Source organism: Coptis chinensis, unplaced genomic scaffold (assembly GCF_015680905.1).
Source record: "Coptis chinensis isolate HL-2020 unplaced genomic scaffold, ASM1568090v1 utg1761_pilon_pilon, whole genome shotgun sequence".
Taxonomy (NCBI): domain Eukaryota; kingdom Viridiplantae; phylum Streptophyta; class Magnoliopsida; order Ranunculales; family Ranunculaceae; genus Coptis; species Coptis chinensis.
Genome location: NW_028238113.1, coordinates 432926 through 448709, shown reverse-complemented (window position 1 = coordinate 448709; position 15784 = coordinate 432926). Strand labels below are relative to the sequence as shown.

The following is a 15784-nucleotide window of genomic DNA, read 5'->3' as shown; positions in this document are numbered from 1 at the left end:
TTAGTTTATTGATTGTTGTTTTCTTTCATATCTTAAGGTATTTCATACATGTAGTGACGTAATTGGTTGGGCAAGCTTTCGGGAAAACAATGTAATATGGTTGTGGTAATTGGGAAGTCGCGAGAATGCTAACAGAACCGAAAGTACCAAATTTGGATTTAGATTGCGAGAGTTCGGGCGTGTATCGTTCACACAAAAAAGCAGAGAAAGTTAATAAGAGAAATACGGGAACCATGAAACGTGGATGTCCATTTAAGTTAAGATGTATTTTCCAACGCGGCACTGTCGATAGTTGGAAAATTGTCGTTCTTAATAATGTTCACAACCATCCATTAGCGAACACCCTTGAAGGACATGCATTTGCTACTCGACTGACTGTTCCACAATTCGAGTTCTTGTTAGAGATGACTCAAAATGGAGTTAAGCCTAAAGAAGTTTTGAAGTCCATCAGACATAGGTTTCCTGATAACCTATCTAGCATATATCAAGTCTACAATGCCAGGCACAAGGTGAGGACATTGGATATGAACGGTCGCTCGCAAATGCAGAGATTGCGTGAGTTAGTTGTTAGCAGAAAACCATTATTTCAAGGAGGTGAGAGAGGATATGAATACGGATGAGATAACGGAATTGTTATGGGCCCATCCGGATGGTGTTAAAATGGCTCAGACTTTTCCAAAAGTTTTCATCATAGACGCGACCTACAAAACCAATAAGTATTGGTGGCCTTTTACGTTTTGTGGGGTGACTTCACACCTGGAAGTCTTTCACGGTCTGTCAAGTGTTGCTCCAGTCCGAAATAGCGATAGACTATGAGTGGGCTTTGCGTCAGTTTAACGGTTTGCTGGGTGAAGAAAGGCCATCCGATGATCGTGTCGGCCGGGGACTTGGCCTTGATGAGTCTTTCGCTGATATTGTGTTTTCGACGCGCACAAGCATATCGTAGATGGCATATCTCTATGTGCGTCCCTTGAAATGCAATGATTTTTTCCCACCACATAACTAGTAGATAAAGGCCGGTTCTCATGGAACAACGTAGTGAAATCGAGGATCGAGGATATCTTCAACCGTAAATTCTTTGCTTTGGAAAAACACTATAGGGTTGAGTACTCCAATTTTGTTAGTTATCTGCGAGACTTGGTTGCTTTACAAGGATCGATTCAGTATGTTGTTGGACGGATCAACACATTCACTTTGGGAGTACAACGACCCAATAGAGTTGAAGCGGTCTCATGCTTTCGGGTGAAGCGTGTTCTAGGAAACACAAACGGACATGATTTTCTAAGTATGTTTTACTTGATCCACCCGATTTTAGAGATCCAAATGCCCGAGATTAGAGTATGCGTTCGAGAAGAGTCCGATTGTAACCCAAAGACCACCACCGGATTCCTTTATTTCGTGAACTTAGAAACCTGGTCTCAAGAAAATGTTTGGACTTGCTTTATGAAGAACTAGATACCCGTGTAAGCCGTGCTGCTAAAGACTCTGAGTTCATTTGTGGGTGTTATTTGCGCACCATTCATGGATTGTCATGTGCTCATTAAATCATTGAACTTCAAAAGCAAGAACGTTCCATATCTTTGAGTGCTATCGATCCCTTTTGGAAAACTCTGTTTGTTTTTCCAAGTGTGTCGGTGGGTGTTAGTCCCGATTGTAGACCTTCGATGGATATGTTTATGAAAAGGTATGAAATGGCTTCTGAAGAAGAGCAGATGGTTATGGTTAGAAAACTTTTGGAGATTGCTGTGCCAGAAATTACATGGCTAGAACCACCTCACGAGGGAGGGCGAAAACCAAAGGTCGGCCTAAGGGTAGCTGCAAGAGAAAGCTTCCAACTGAGGATGAGAACTCTTCAAAGCGAGATTCATCTGGTTTTGAACATTCCCAACGTGAGCACGAAGAATGGGTCTCGTCGCAACAATCGGAATGTACGCCAAATTCCAAGCCTTCTCATAAAACACCCACACCATCGAAATACGCTACTCCAAACACACCTGCAGAGAAGTCTTCTCTGAAACCACCTTTGCCACAAAAAAAAACCACACCACGGAATAACTCTTCTCAAAAGTCACCTTTACCACCTAAAACAGCCACACCACGGAATAACTCTTCTAAAAAATCACCTTTACCACCTAAAACAACCACACCACGGAATAGCTCTTCTCAAAAATCACCTCAAAAGTTAGACATTGGCATCCTGAGGGAGCCGAGACATTACGGTTTGGACATTCCAAAAGAACTGCACAAATATATTGTTAAAGTGGATGACCACGTGGGTGATGGCAATTCTTGGGGTATAGAGCAATATGCATTGCACTAGGAAGAAGTCGGGGAAGAGTGGCGTGGATGAGAAATGAGTTGTTACAAGAACTTAATGACAACCTCCCCCTATATTGTACATTGTACACTCACGGTGAGATTAGATGCATGCGTGAAACCTACAATTTCCGTGAATGCGGTTGGGCACCCCTCGTAAGTGGATGAGCATGCCCTTTCTTTGGATATCTATTTGCTTCGAGATTTAATGTCGATCCTCGTACATTTAGGAAGTATGTCTTGCCATCTTATTTTGCCCGAGAACCCAAGCAAATCGAGAGAGAGTAAAAAAGTGTTGGGTACCGCTTTACGTCTGAGGGGATGTCATTTTGTCCATGTTGAACTTGTTGATTGTCCGGTTCCAAAACCGATCGCGAAGATGGCGTAGAGCTCGACATTTAATTGCAGATAGTTGGGATCTTGCATTACAAGCAAGACAAAGCGCCAATTTACGGCATTGAACATTCCCAATTTAGTATTGGAAGACGAGCACACTAATGATGGGTCCGAAATACCAATAATAGATGTTGACTAGGAATAAGTCTATGTAATTAATGTTCATGTGGTTGGAATTGTAATTTGGTTTTTGATACAATTTTCTTAAATTTGATGGTATTTTTTTGTCGAATTAATTGTATGGATGTATGTATGTTTTTTTTATTTTGGAAAAAATGACTTTTGGCAAAAAGATTTCTCTGTTTTTTTGGCACTTGAACGGTGTGGCCACACCATTTGGACTTAGTCTCAAACGGTGTGGCCATGTCGTTTGAGACTAAAACTTGGAAAAAAAACGACTTTGCTGTTTTTTTGCCACTTGAACGGTGTGGTCACACCGTTTGAACTAGGTCCCAAACGGTGTGGCCATGTCATTTGTAATTAGTCTGAAACGACATGGCCACACCGTTTGGACTAGGCCCCAAACGGTGTGGCCATGTCGTTTGAGATTCGAACTTGGCAAAAAGATTTCTCTGTTTTTTTTGGCATTTGAACGGTGTGGCCATGTCGTTTGAGACTAAAACTTGGAAAAAAAAAATGACTTTGCTGTTTTTTTGCCTCTTGGACGGTGTGGGCACACCGTTTGGGGCGTTTTCATTTTTTGGCAAAAAAACAGATATTGCGTGTTGTTTCGTGTTTTAGCAAAAAAATAGATGTTTCGTGTTTTGGCAATTGATCAATGTTTTATACATGGCATAAGAGAAATGAGAGTGGAGAAAATGAAGAAGATATTCCAAAAATTTGACAATAACAAAGACGGAGGACTCAACACAAGAAATGTCATATCTGGTAATCTCTGTAAACGGGTTCAATTCAGTGATGAACAAATCACTGCCATCCTTGAAGAAATTTTCAGAACTCTATGAGAAAACTAAACATAAGATTAAGAACTGACAAACAAACCATTCACATAAATAACCAGTAAATAATTAGAACTTAGTTTAACATAACTAGCAAGAGTAAGTTACATTATTCTCTTCCAACACAAGAGTAAGTTATCTTCCAACACAAGATAAAAAGAGGTAAGCTACAGAATATAAAAGATTGGCTCTATAACACATTTCCAACAAGACTTCCAACAAGACTGCCAATGCTCAACACAGTAAACCCTAAACTAACCAAATTCAACATTGCTAAATCCAATGCTCCTTAACGATATCGTCCGCCAATGAACTTGCACGGGTCAAATTGTATGCCTCCATGAACTCGTTCGTTGCATCGATTTGGAATCGCATGATCCCACCCAATTGCGGGCCTTGATTGAGCAAGCGAGAAATTTCATCAACGACGGGGTGCTGTCAAAATTAAAACGAAAAACTACATTAGTATATACATTTACATTTATAAAATACCAAAACAAAACAAAACAAAAAAAAAACAAAAAAAACTAACGTTGTAAAGTATTAACTCACCAGATTATGATATGGAAGACTCTGTAGGGAGTAGAGATTAAGATGATCAGGGTTTATCATTCGAATATGACTATTGTTTTCGTACCAACTCATGTATCTACTAACACACTCCCATGGATAAGACGGAATGGGTCCTCGATGTTCAAGTTGTATCAAGTGATTCTGCCATTTACTCTAATAGGAAGACACAACATTAAATTTCACATCGTACCCGCGTCCGGAAGTAGTTCGCGTTGAGGTCTTTGGTCTTGGGGGATCTGAAGGTACAAATTGCATATGACCCAACCGGACGACAACCTTCAAACATTGTATGCTTTCAACATTATCAAGAAAGCATATAAATCCCTCGAAAAATGTTATTTCATCCAATCCCGTATAGCTCGGACTTCAAACATAGGGATACCATTCAACCTATCAAATAGCATATGATCGAGGAAATTAATCATTAACCACATACTAATAATATCAATTAATAAATAAAACTATTTATATACAAAAATGCTTACATCGGTACAAGTCATATTATCAATCATCGCTTGGGTATGCTTCAATCAATTGTTATTGCTAGCATAAAAGGCGAATGGCGAGTACTTATGAGTACGCGACATGCTCAATGATAGTCATCGTTTGGGAATGGCACGAATCTTTGGGAAGTACTCATAAATCCATGCCTAGATTAATATAGACACCCAGTTAATATTGTAATAGATAGATAAAATTGACATTGAAAAGAAAAAAACAAAAAAAACTAATACTTGTAGGAGAGTGAAATAGCCTGAAACACCCTTCACCTTGGCACTTGTGGCAGTCCCAAGACCCCTGTACAAGTAAGCAGTAAGGTTGTACCCCACGCGTAGTCTCTGATCTCGGCAAATTTCATAAGCAGCCTCAGATAACAAACAGGAACTGCAGTTCTAGACATGTCGGTGAAGGCGGTACATCCAAAGAAAAACAACAAATAAGCTCTCTCACAAAGAAACCTGACTCTTTTTGGGTTGACGCCTTCTTCACAACAACCCCATTTTCATCCCGTAAATCTTCATCCGTCACCTTCTCAGCAAACTGCTTCATCAAGAAATCCATCATAACTTTGGAAGTGAACTTATTGGATTTCATCTCCGCATCTATCTTGTCCATGGGTATGCCAAGACCTTGGTGGAGGAGTCTTTTTGTCTGTTCCAAGGTCAAATCAGTGTCCCCAGTCATTGCTTTGCCTCTGATCGGAACTCCTAAGAATTGGGAAACATCGTCCAACGTGATTGTCATCTCACCCCACGGCATATGAAACCTGTTGGTCTCTAGATGCCACCTTTCCACAAACGCAGAGATCAACACAGGATCCTGATGCCTATATACACCTAAGACCAGAGCACATAAGCCGGTCCTTTGAAGCTCCACATGAAAATTAGAACAGTCTGAACACTCTCCGACGATATCCCATTGTACCAACTTGTTCAGGTGCCCATGACACTTCAACACCCCTCGCTCCGCCTAAAACAACAAAAACTTAGTATTAATGTATGCACAAAGTTTCGTAATACAAAATTTAAATACTAATAGACAATATATAATAATATTACCTGCCCCTCCCAAATATCGTGAGCCACGTGCACCGCATAATCATATAACAGATGTGACACACGAGGGCCACCTCCATAAACACCTCTCTGGAACTCCAAGTCATTGTTGGACTTTCTCACAATATTCATTGGAGGTACAGGTATAGGGACTTCAGGGACTTCCTCGTCATCATCATCCTCCTCCTCCTCCTCCTCATCCTCCGCGTCCTCCTCATCTTCCGCGTCCTCCTCTTCTGCATCATCAACACCCTCTTCGTCATCTTCTTCACTATCATCTTCTTCACCATCACCTACAGCTACACTCTTCCCACGATCCATATTTACATCATCTACATCTACATCTACATCTTCATCTAAATCTAAATCTAAATCTAAATCTACATCTACATCTACATCTACATCTACATCACTCAGAACTGTCTGCTTTCTTCTCTTTTGATTTCCTAACTCTACATCACTTACTACATTACTGGGATCATCCGCTTTCCGATCCCCTCTACAGACTGATGCCGAGGTGGTTGTTGCCCTTTCTCTCTTTTTCTCAGGCTCCTCGCGACCCGAACTACTACTCCCCCCACCTAACAACTTCTTAGCACCCGTGAAAACACTTTTTGCTACATTATTCACATTCACATTCTTTGTTCGAGGCATTGCTACAAAATAAATAGGAGTTAAAAATAAGACATTCAACTAATTCAAATTGTTGCAATACCAACGTGAAAAAACAAAGAACGAAATAAGGTAGTGTGCATGCCAATCTATATCTAAGGTGTGCATGCTATCTAGGCAAACTATACTCCTTTATTAAATCCCCCCTCCACACACTAAGAAAAAAAACCCAATCTAATTCAACCAATATAAGTATTCGTTCACTATACTTATTTGTTCCATAATTTCATATAGCCGGTAAGCTGGCACCAAGCATGGAAGCACAATTGTGATAACAATATCCCTCTCATGCATGCATGCATGATGATGGCTTCACGATTAAGAGGAATTCTTAAACAAAAAGAAAAATTCAAAGGGAACCTACTTTTAGGAGATTCTTGGCAAGGTCTACTACATATATAAGAGCAGCACTACAGCCCATCCCACCAAGATTATAGCTCAAAACATTAATAATTGCACTCCATTTCTAAGTTGCAACAAAATCATAATTGCACAAAGCAAATATGGAAAAGCCAACATGCCTATATTCCACAACAACAAATTATAGCACTTAACCATTTGGGGCAAGGAAAAAGCTAAGACTGGAAAATGGGGAGGTACATGATATGACAAAACATTTAATGAATTTTGGTACCAACTTCTGAACCACCTCGAAAAGAAAACAAAGGTTTTAAAAAGGAAAAGACGAAGTAGTAAAATTTCAAGTAAAAAAGAATAGTGCATAAATCCCAGAGTCTGTTGTGTATTCAATTAGAAGAACTAATTAAATAGGGAAAGGGGAAAACCATACCCCCCCCCCAAAACAAAGGACTAAAAACACTTACCAAGTTTACGCGTCACAAACACGTACCAAGAAAGCACACCCAAAAACCAAGAAACAAAAGCCTCATGGCCCCATATATGTATGTTATCCACCTCTACAAATCTAAAAAGAACGTGATAGCAAACACAGTTTCTCTACGCATGGTGTTTTCACAGTTCAGCTCTTATGGTGGTTAAAGGTTGCAATAAAATTAAAAATTCACAGCAAACAACAAACAATAAAACTTATTTATAACATTGATCCTAGGCACATTCTAAGCATGGTTAAAGTTTGCAAAACATGGTTATGTTGTTAACCTTTAACAACGAATGACCCAATTAAAAAACAAGAGTAATAATCAAGTGTATAATAGCAACTAACAAGGAAGAAGGAAATTTGTAATAAACTGACCTTATATATAATATAATTGATCAAGTGATGTTAAGCTAAGCACTAGTTCGAGATCGACCAAACTAAGCAGACCACCACAAAGAAATTATGGAAATCTCTCTCTGCTGTTTGTATATGATAAAGGTGATGAAATGAAAGAAGCCCCAATTACTGCTCCAAGAATCTCCAACCTTGTCATTACAACATATTAGTTGTTTAAAAAAATCCCTACACCAAACATAATTAATAACACAAACTTTGAATAAAAATTGAATTTTAATCAAGTATCATTTGCGAATTAGTGACACTTTGCAGTTTAACTGCAAGATGAACACATCACATTGTTAAATACAATCCCAGCCTAACTTCATACTATTACTAAACAAAGAGCTATACAGAGGTTAGTGGGGAGCGAGTACAATGGTGTCACTAAAGAAAAACAAACCTTTAACAAATGTAAACAACATTAAAAATCAAGAATAATAGAATGAAAACTTACAAATTTGATCTAGAGCACAAATCTGATCGAGAGCATAAATCGATCAAGCGATATTGATGGACATGAAGGGCTGTTTTTGATGGACATGAATATGGGCGATAGTGATGGACACAAAGGGCTGTTATGGGTGATAGTGATGGAGACGAAGGGCTAGAGACGAAGCTGGTTTTTTATGTAACTGGTATTTGCCGGTTACACAGTTTAGGAGTATTTTGGTTGGGGGTGTATGGAGTCAAGTTGTGCCCAACACAATGGGCATACCCCGACCCAACTCGGGGTTTGCCCAACACAGATCAGGGTCTGTCAGTAACAGGACTCTTAATTTAGTGGGTCATCAAGTGGTACCCAAGGCTGTTTAACATTTTAATTAGGAAGAAAAGACATGGACTTTTCTAATTATGTATTTTATTTCCATCATTTTTATTCGATCCAAGCTTCCACAAAAATTTATACAGCCCTAAAAATTTAATTATTCGCAAGATCAAGTTTCCAAATGCCAAGTGCATTGAGTTAATTGTGTATTTCTTTATATAAAAGAGCTTTGCTTATTTGCTTATGATGCCTGTTGGAGCTCTCAAGACACACTCACTATCTCTCTTCTCTCCTTATGTCTAGCCTCCCTAGTTTTGCCAAAAAGCCCTCCCTTTCTCTCTCTCCTATTGTTCTTTTTATACACCCTAGTCTCCCATCCCAGACGTCCACCTGTCCTCCCATCCCTCGCTCCCCTTTCTTCCACGTGTAAGGTTACTGCCAGGTACCTGCGTGACCGCGGATTGATACTGTGCACCTAAGTTCTCTGCATATCTTACCTCGGGGCCATCCCAATGTCGATCCCCTACTCCTCGGCTCGCACTCCCATAGCTTGCATCATGTCACATCACCCTTCATCTCTTATACCGCAAATCCTACCACTACAGATGCCCTTTCTCGATTCCACGGACCTATATGGGCCCGAGGTCAAGAATAGCAGTTCCTTCCTTGCCGCGGCACCCAACCGCCCTTTTTCTGACCCTTCATCGATATGTGTGCGTTACAGTGAGTAATCATCATGCACGTCTTTTCACTAACCCTTTGTACTCTGCGCCTCCACGTGCCACCCATCCACTGGATTGTCTGCCGACTCTTCGGTTTCCTCACCCCAAGGATTTTACCTTCTTACCCTTCCCCCTTTTAAAATCCCGCTCGTTCCTTTTCCTTCCCTCACTTCACTTCGTTTTTCTTCAAACACCACACCTCTTTCACCAGCAACTCCTCCTTTTCCCACTCACTCCGAACTGCTTGTTCCGTCGGTATTTGCTCCGGTCCGGCTTTTATACACTGGATTCCGATTCGGGTGTGTTTTCTTGGTATTTCTTCCCTTTATCTTAGTGATTTTGTTTGCCTCTTTCTTTCCCTTTGCATAGTAACTGTTGGTGTCTTCTTCTTTCCTCAAATCTGTTCATTTTCCCCTCTCGATGTCGACAACGGCTTCCGAGAACTCCTCATCTTCCCGATCTACTGAGGTGGCCTCTCTACCTCTTGTGGCTGCTGATGCGACCCTGTCCACATCTGGACGATTCATTCCTCCCTTGCCGCCCCCATCCCACTATCGTAGACCTAATTTGGATGCGATTAGGTCTACATATGGTATCCCCTCTAATATTATTTTAGAGCACGTGTCATCGGTCACCTACTACCCGCACCTAGTTCCCCTGCGGCCGGGGTATTTGGTAGTTTCTGTAAGTCAGATTGTTGCCGGACTATGGCTTCCACTCACCGTATTAGATGTTGAAGTGTGTAACCACTTCAATATCCCTCCATGCCAAAGTATTGGAAATTTCTGGAGGTTGATATATGCCGCGAACTACTATAATAGATCCGGTAGTCCCAAATTGACATACCGCGATATTGTCTCCCACTACTTCATAAAGACAAGCACCAAGGACGTCAGTGTGGGGTATCAATCATTTTGTGTCCGCTCTAAAAAGAAATCCTTTGTACTCCACATCACCACCTCTGATAAACAATGGCATCACTATCCGCTGTATGTATCTGGGGATTTCGTGCCCGCGAACCTCCCATCCGGGTTGACACTTAACCACCTTGTCTTTCAATCCAGCGGTATGTCTCACTACAGCCTCTTTCCCTCTTGCATTTAATGAGCAGTACTAACATTTTCTTGGTTGTCTTTCCTTGCAGGTTGGCGGCCCGATTCAAAATCTCACCTATACTCAAAGACCATCTGTCCTGTTTTTGACAGACTCCGCGCTCTCAAGCTAACCATTTGAACCTCCGTCCCACCACAGGCACACCTCTGTTAGAGGCCCCGTCCCTCCACAACTTTGCGGGCTTTTTCGCTCCCTTTTACCGTCCTCCTCCCCCCAAGGAAAGAAAACCCCGAGCTTCGCCTCCTTTCCAGAAATGTTCCAGACACCATATCTCCCATCGCCGTTCACGCTGCGGCCCCTCTCATTCCCACACTACCCTCGCATCCAGTGAAGCCCCTTTTCCCAGTGGTCCAAAAAATCCTCCCTCCTACAAGTCCATTTCCACTTGGGAAGACCAGTATACCCCTTCCATCTCTCCCTCTGCAAATATGGATGTCACCAAGATGAAGCTGTTTGACAGCGATGATACCGATGATGAAGTAATGGAGATTTCTCCCACTGCGGTGCGCAATCCGATCGATGGGCCACTCAGTAAGCGACCGAGAACCAATGTACGTGTTTGAGGAACCCGCTCCCATCGTCTGGACCGCTGCACCTGAGGTCCCCACTGAGTTTGCTCGTTAACCAGGCAAGGAAACAGCCCTCCCCACTGACCAAGATATTGCCCCCGCTGTGTTTGCCCCAACTTTTAAGGTGCGCAATCGTCAAGTAAATGTCGCAGACTCGGCTCTCGACAACCCTGCTGTGGCCTCCTCTCTCTTCTATGGTTCCCATTTGTCGAAAGATATATCCTATGCGGAAGGCGGCACCTTTGATCTCCACCGTACTTTGTTGTACACTAATTGGGAGAAGGTACTCTCCCTTACCCCCGCCCTTGTTCCTTCCTCTTTCATTCATGAATTGTTGTCCTTCTTACTTTCAGGTGAGCCTCGACATCTCCCACGTGATCCGTGATCTCTTCAGTGCTCGGGCCAAGGTGGATTCTCTAGAGAAAGAATCTGGTGGCCCTAATGGTTTGAGAGCCACTTATGCCCGACTTTAGCAAGAGTTAGAAGCTTTGGATCTAGCCAAAACCCAGGCCCAGGACGAAGTGAGGACTACGGAAGTTAACCACCAGTCATACATGGATACGGTCAATGAACACTTAAGTCACCAACGTACCACTCTACTCCAGCAACAACAGTTTGCCCCTGGACGCTCTTACTCGATCTACAACATCAGGCCAATACGGCGGCCCTTTTAGAGCAACACACAGTGTATATGGTCACTTTCCAAAGCCGCTTCAAAGCTCTGGCCGACAAGCGTGTGGCCAGGAAACTTTAGGAAGAACAAGATCGGCTTATCAAAGAAGCCGTCCACCCCTGTTGAGGTGGCTGGGGAAGAGAATCCTGAAGATGCAGCAAGTACTAAGGTATCAACTAGAGCTGAGGAGCACCCTGAAGCTGCTGCAGAAGTCATCATCCCTGACATAACAATTACTGCCGCAGACCCGACCTCTACGGAGCCCCTCTCCGACACATTCTGAAATAGTGATTATGGTTTTTGGATTTGAAAGAAATTTTGTCTCTTGTTAAGTTTATGACATTCTCTATGTTTTGTATGCCATGTTGTTTGGGCCCCACCTTCGGTGTGTTCCCAGACTCGAATCCGGCCCATCACCTTTCCGGACTCTGGCCCAACATTCTGGATTCAACCCAACATGATTCTGGACTTGGTCCAGATCCAAATATTTACAGGTGCATCTGGCATAGGTGATGTTTGGGCCCCACCTTCGGTGTGTTTCCAGACTCGGATCCGGCTCATCACCTTTCCGGACTTTGGCCCAACATTCTTGATTCAACCCAACATGATTCCGGACTAGGTCCAGATCCAAATATTGACAGGTGCATCTGGCACAGGTTTAAAGAGAAAACAGGCACAGTTTGGTCAACAGGGACAGAGAAAGAAAAAAGAAGATAAACCAAAATCTTCAGAGATTTGGGGGTTAGAGTGGGATCCGGATCTTGGAATCCGGATCTTTCTTATAAGAGTATGCTTTCACTTTCAGAACTACGCAAGCAAAAACTGCTGAGACTTGCTGATCCCTATTTCCGGTTGGATGCGTGCGAGGGCGACCTTCTAAGGTCAAGATCTCATTTCTTTTGGTCAATCAATCCACTCTTCACAACCCTAACTGTGTTTGGGAATTTCTAGTCCAAACACATGTATTTTACACTATGGATATTTTCTTTCCTTTCACATGCTTCTGTTGCATCTTTAGTTGCTCCTGTTCTCATGTAATCAAATATTAATCTCTTTTAGAATCTGTATGCTCTTTCTCTACACACTCTAGTTTGAGATAATTTCCTTTGTATTTTGTTTTTCTTCCCCGTTGTCTCTTCCTCCTAAGGCAGCCTCCTAGGGCAATTCGTTTGGCTCATGACTTAGTTTGGTGGCAACTTTCACTGTAGTCCCTCTGAAACTGGTGACCCGGTTGGGAGCAACATCTGGCCCCTAAGCTTGTTTCAGACTCGTGGTTCGCGAAGCACTCTCCTCCCTTGCCATTCCTCGGAGGCTAACGAGCCTGCTGGGGGACACTCTGTTCGCCCCTATGTTTGATTTGGACCTTAAATGCGTGAAAATCTCTTTATTTGCTCTCTCGAGGGCGATGAGCCTCTTTGTGGGGCAATTATCTGTACCCCTAAGTTTGATTCAGACTCTCCGTCTGCGAAGGGCTCCTCCCCCCCCCCGCTATCTCTTTGAGACTGCTGGGATAACACTTTGCCCCTAAGTTTGATTCGCCTTGTTAATTTCTCAAAAGTGTCATTGTATTATATATGTGCAAATAGCCCCAGTCCTTTGCCTTGGACCGGTGTTACATTTAAATATAAAACTTTTTCAACATTCTTATATTCCAAGGCCTCTATATCAGCTTCCCTTCCCTGGTTCGCAGCTTGTAGGTGCCCGCCCCTCTGACATCCACCACCGTATAGGGTCCCTCCCAATTTGGTCCCATCTTTCCATCGCTTACTTTCTTGGTGCTTGGATTCACTCTGTAGAGTACCAGGTCTCCCACTTGAAATTGTCGCGGCTTCAACCTTTTTGTTGTACTGCCTTTGTAAGCGCCGGTGATACTCCTCTAATCTGACATGTGTCGTGTCCCTCCTCTCCTCAACCAAGTTCAAATCTCTAGACAGTATGCCCCAGTTCAATCCCTTTTCCATAGCCTTAGTGCGGGTCGTGGATGCCACCATCTCTGATGGGATCACTGCCTCCATGCCGTATGCTAACGAGAATGGAGTCTCTCTAGTTGAGGTTCGCAGTGTGGTCCGATAAGACTAGAGCACATAACTTAGTTCATCGGCCCAGTCCCCTTTTCTATCTTCTAACTTTCGTTTGAGATTGTTCATTATGGTCTTGTTAGATGACTCGGCCTGTCCATTCCCTCAGAGTTGTAGGGAGTCGAGAATTCTTGTTTCACATTATAAGCCTGCAGGAACCCTTGTACTTTTGACCCCGTGAACTGTATTCCATTGTCCATTATGATGGAGTGCGGTAATCCAAACCTGCATATGATGTTTTCCCATATAAACTTGATCACTTGCTCCTCCTTTGACCTACAGCAAGGCCACTGCCTCTATCCATTTGGTAAAATAGTCTGTAACGGCTAGCATGAATCTTCTCTTTCCGCTGGCCATAGGCAATGGTCCCACAATGTCCATGGCCCACATAGCGAACGGCCACAGACTTGACACATTATGTAGTAGCTCCGCTGGTGCAAATATTAACTGAGAAAACCTCTGACATTTTCACACTTCTTAGCAAATTCCACTGCGTCCTTTTTCATATGAGGCCAGAAATATCCTTGCGCCAGCAGCCGATGTGTTGTAGTTCTTCCTACAGAGTGACTCCCACAGTCTCCCACATGCAATTCCGCCAGTACCTCCTGTGCCAGGTCCAGTCCCAAGCATCTTAATAGCGGTCCATCAAAATTCTTTCGGTACATCTCCCCTTCTATCATCGTGTACCTCCATGAAGTCTGCTCCAATCTTCTCCTTTCTTTCTTATCAACCACTTCTCCTCCGGATAGAAAATGCTTGATTGGATTCATCCATCCCCCCGTCCCTTCCGTGGTCTGGCATATATCTTCCCCCTTCTCGATACTCGATTTCTTCAGGGCGTCGGTGTGTCTGTTCTCACCGCGATCCAAATGAATGAACCTGATCTTTTCGAACTTCGCTGTTCTGTTGTGTACAATTTCCAAATATCTCAACATTCGCACACATTTAGCAACAAAACCTCCGCTTACCTGGCACACCACCAAATTTGAATCTGAGTATACCGTCAATTTGTGCACCCCCAAATCCGCTGCTATTCCTAACCCCGCTATCACCTCCTCGTATTCTGCTCATTGTTGGATGCTGCAAACCCCAACTTCATTGACAAATCAACCCTGTCGTTATCAGGAGTGACCACTACTACGCCTATTTCACTGCATGCGTTCGTGGCCGAACCGTCCGGGAATACTTTCCATCCATTCCACTTATCCCAGGGATCTAGCAAGTCTGGCTCCCCCTCACACTCAAGCTCCATGAACATCTCCTCTCCCCATATAGGATCCTCCGCTGGGAGCTCTGCCAAAAACTCAGCCACTGCCTGTGCTTTCTCCGCAGTCCTTATTTGATATTGAACTTCATATGAACTCAGCATCACTACCCATTTTAGCATTCTTCCGGACTTCTCTGTTTTCAGTGCCTGTTTAAGGGGCAGATTTGTCACCACCACTACCAAATGCGCTTCAAAGTAAGGTTTCAGCTTCAATGCTGAGAATACCAATGCCAACACGTACTTTTCCACTCTACTATATCGGGTATCCGCATCCAACAAGGTTTTACTCTGGAAATATACCGGTTTTTTAACTTTATCCACCACTCGGACCAGGACTGAACTTACCATGTACTCTGTAACCCCTAAGTATAGGTACAACCTCTCTCCCTATTCTGGCCGCGACAGTAAAGGCGCCTTGCCCAAATAATCCTTCAACTCTTGAAACGTTTCCTCGCATTCTGTGGTCCAGACGAAGTCCGGCGTACTCCTTAATAGTCGATAAAGCGGTCTACACTTATCTGACGACTTAAAAATGAACCAGTTTAGTGCAGCGATTCGTCCAGCTAGCTGTTGTACTTCTTTAACATTCTGTGGCGATGGCATCTCTATCAGCGCTCGTATTTGCTCAGGATTAGCTTCTATTCCTCGATGATTCACTATGTATCCCAGAAACTTCCCTGTGGTTACTCCGAATGCGCACTTCTCTGGATTGAGCTTTAAATTATGTGCTCGCAGTATGCTAAACGTCTCCCTCAGGCCTTCCAGGTGCTCTTCCTCCGACATACTCTTTTCCACCATGTCATTTGATAAACGTAAAAATGATAGTTTACCTACGAAATGAACGATAAAACTCAAAACGTAAGTAAAACTAAACGAGATTACGTGCC

At 42.9% G+C, this 15784-nt stretch overlaps 2 protein-coding genes across 2 annotated transcripts; both read right to left on the bottom strand.

Annotated features, from left to right (window-relative positions):
• Positions 1 to 14073: 14073 nt before the first annotated feature.
• Positions 14074 to 14565, bottom strand: LOC147473854 (uncharacterized). The gene has a single exon (XM_086587027.1). The coding sequence runs from the start codon at positions 14563 to 14565 to the stop codon at positions 14074 to 14076; it is 492 nt and encodes a 163-aa protein (XP_086443153.1).
• Positions 14566 to 14678: 113 nt separating this feature from the next.
• LOC147473853 (uncharacterized) lies at positions 14679 to 15245 on the bottom strand. The gene has a single exon (XM_086587026.1). The coding sequence runs from the start codon at positions 15243 to 15245 to the stop codon at positions 14679 to 14681; it is 567 nt and encodes a 188-aa protein (XP_086443152.1).
• Between the last annotated feature and the right edge of the window lie 539 nt (positions 15246 to 15784).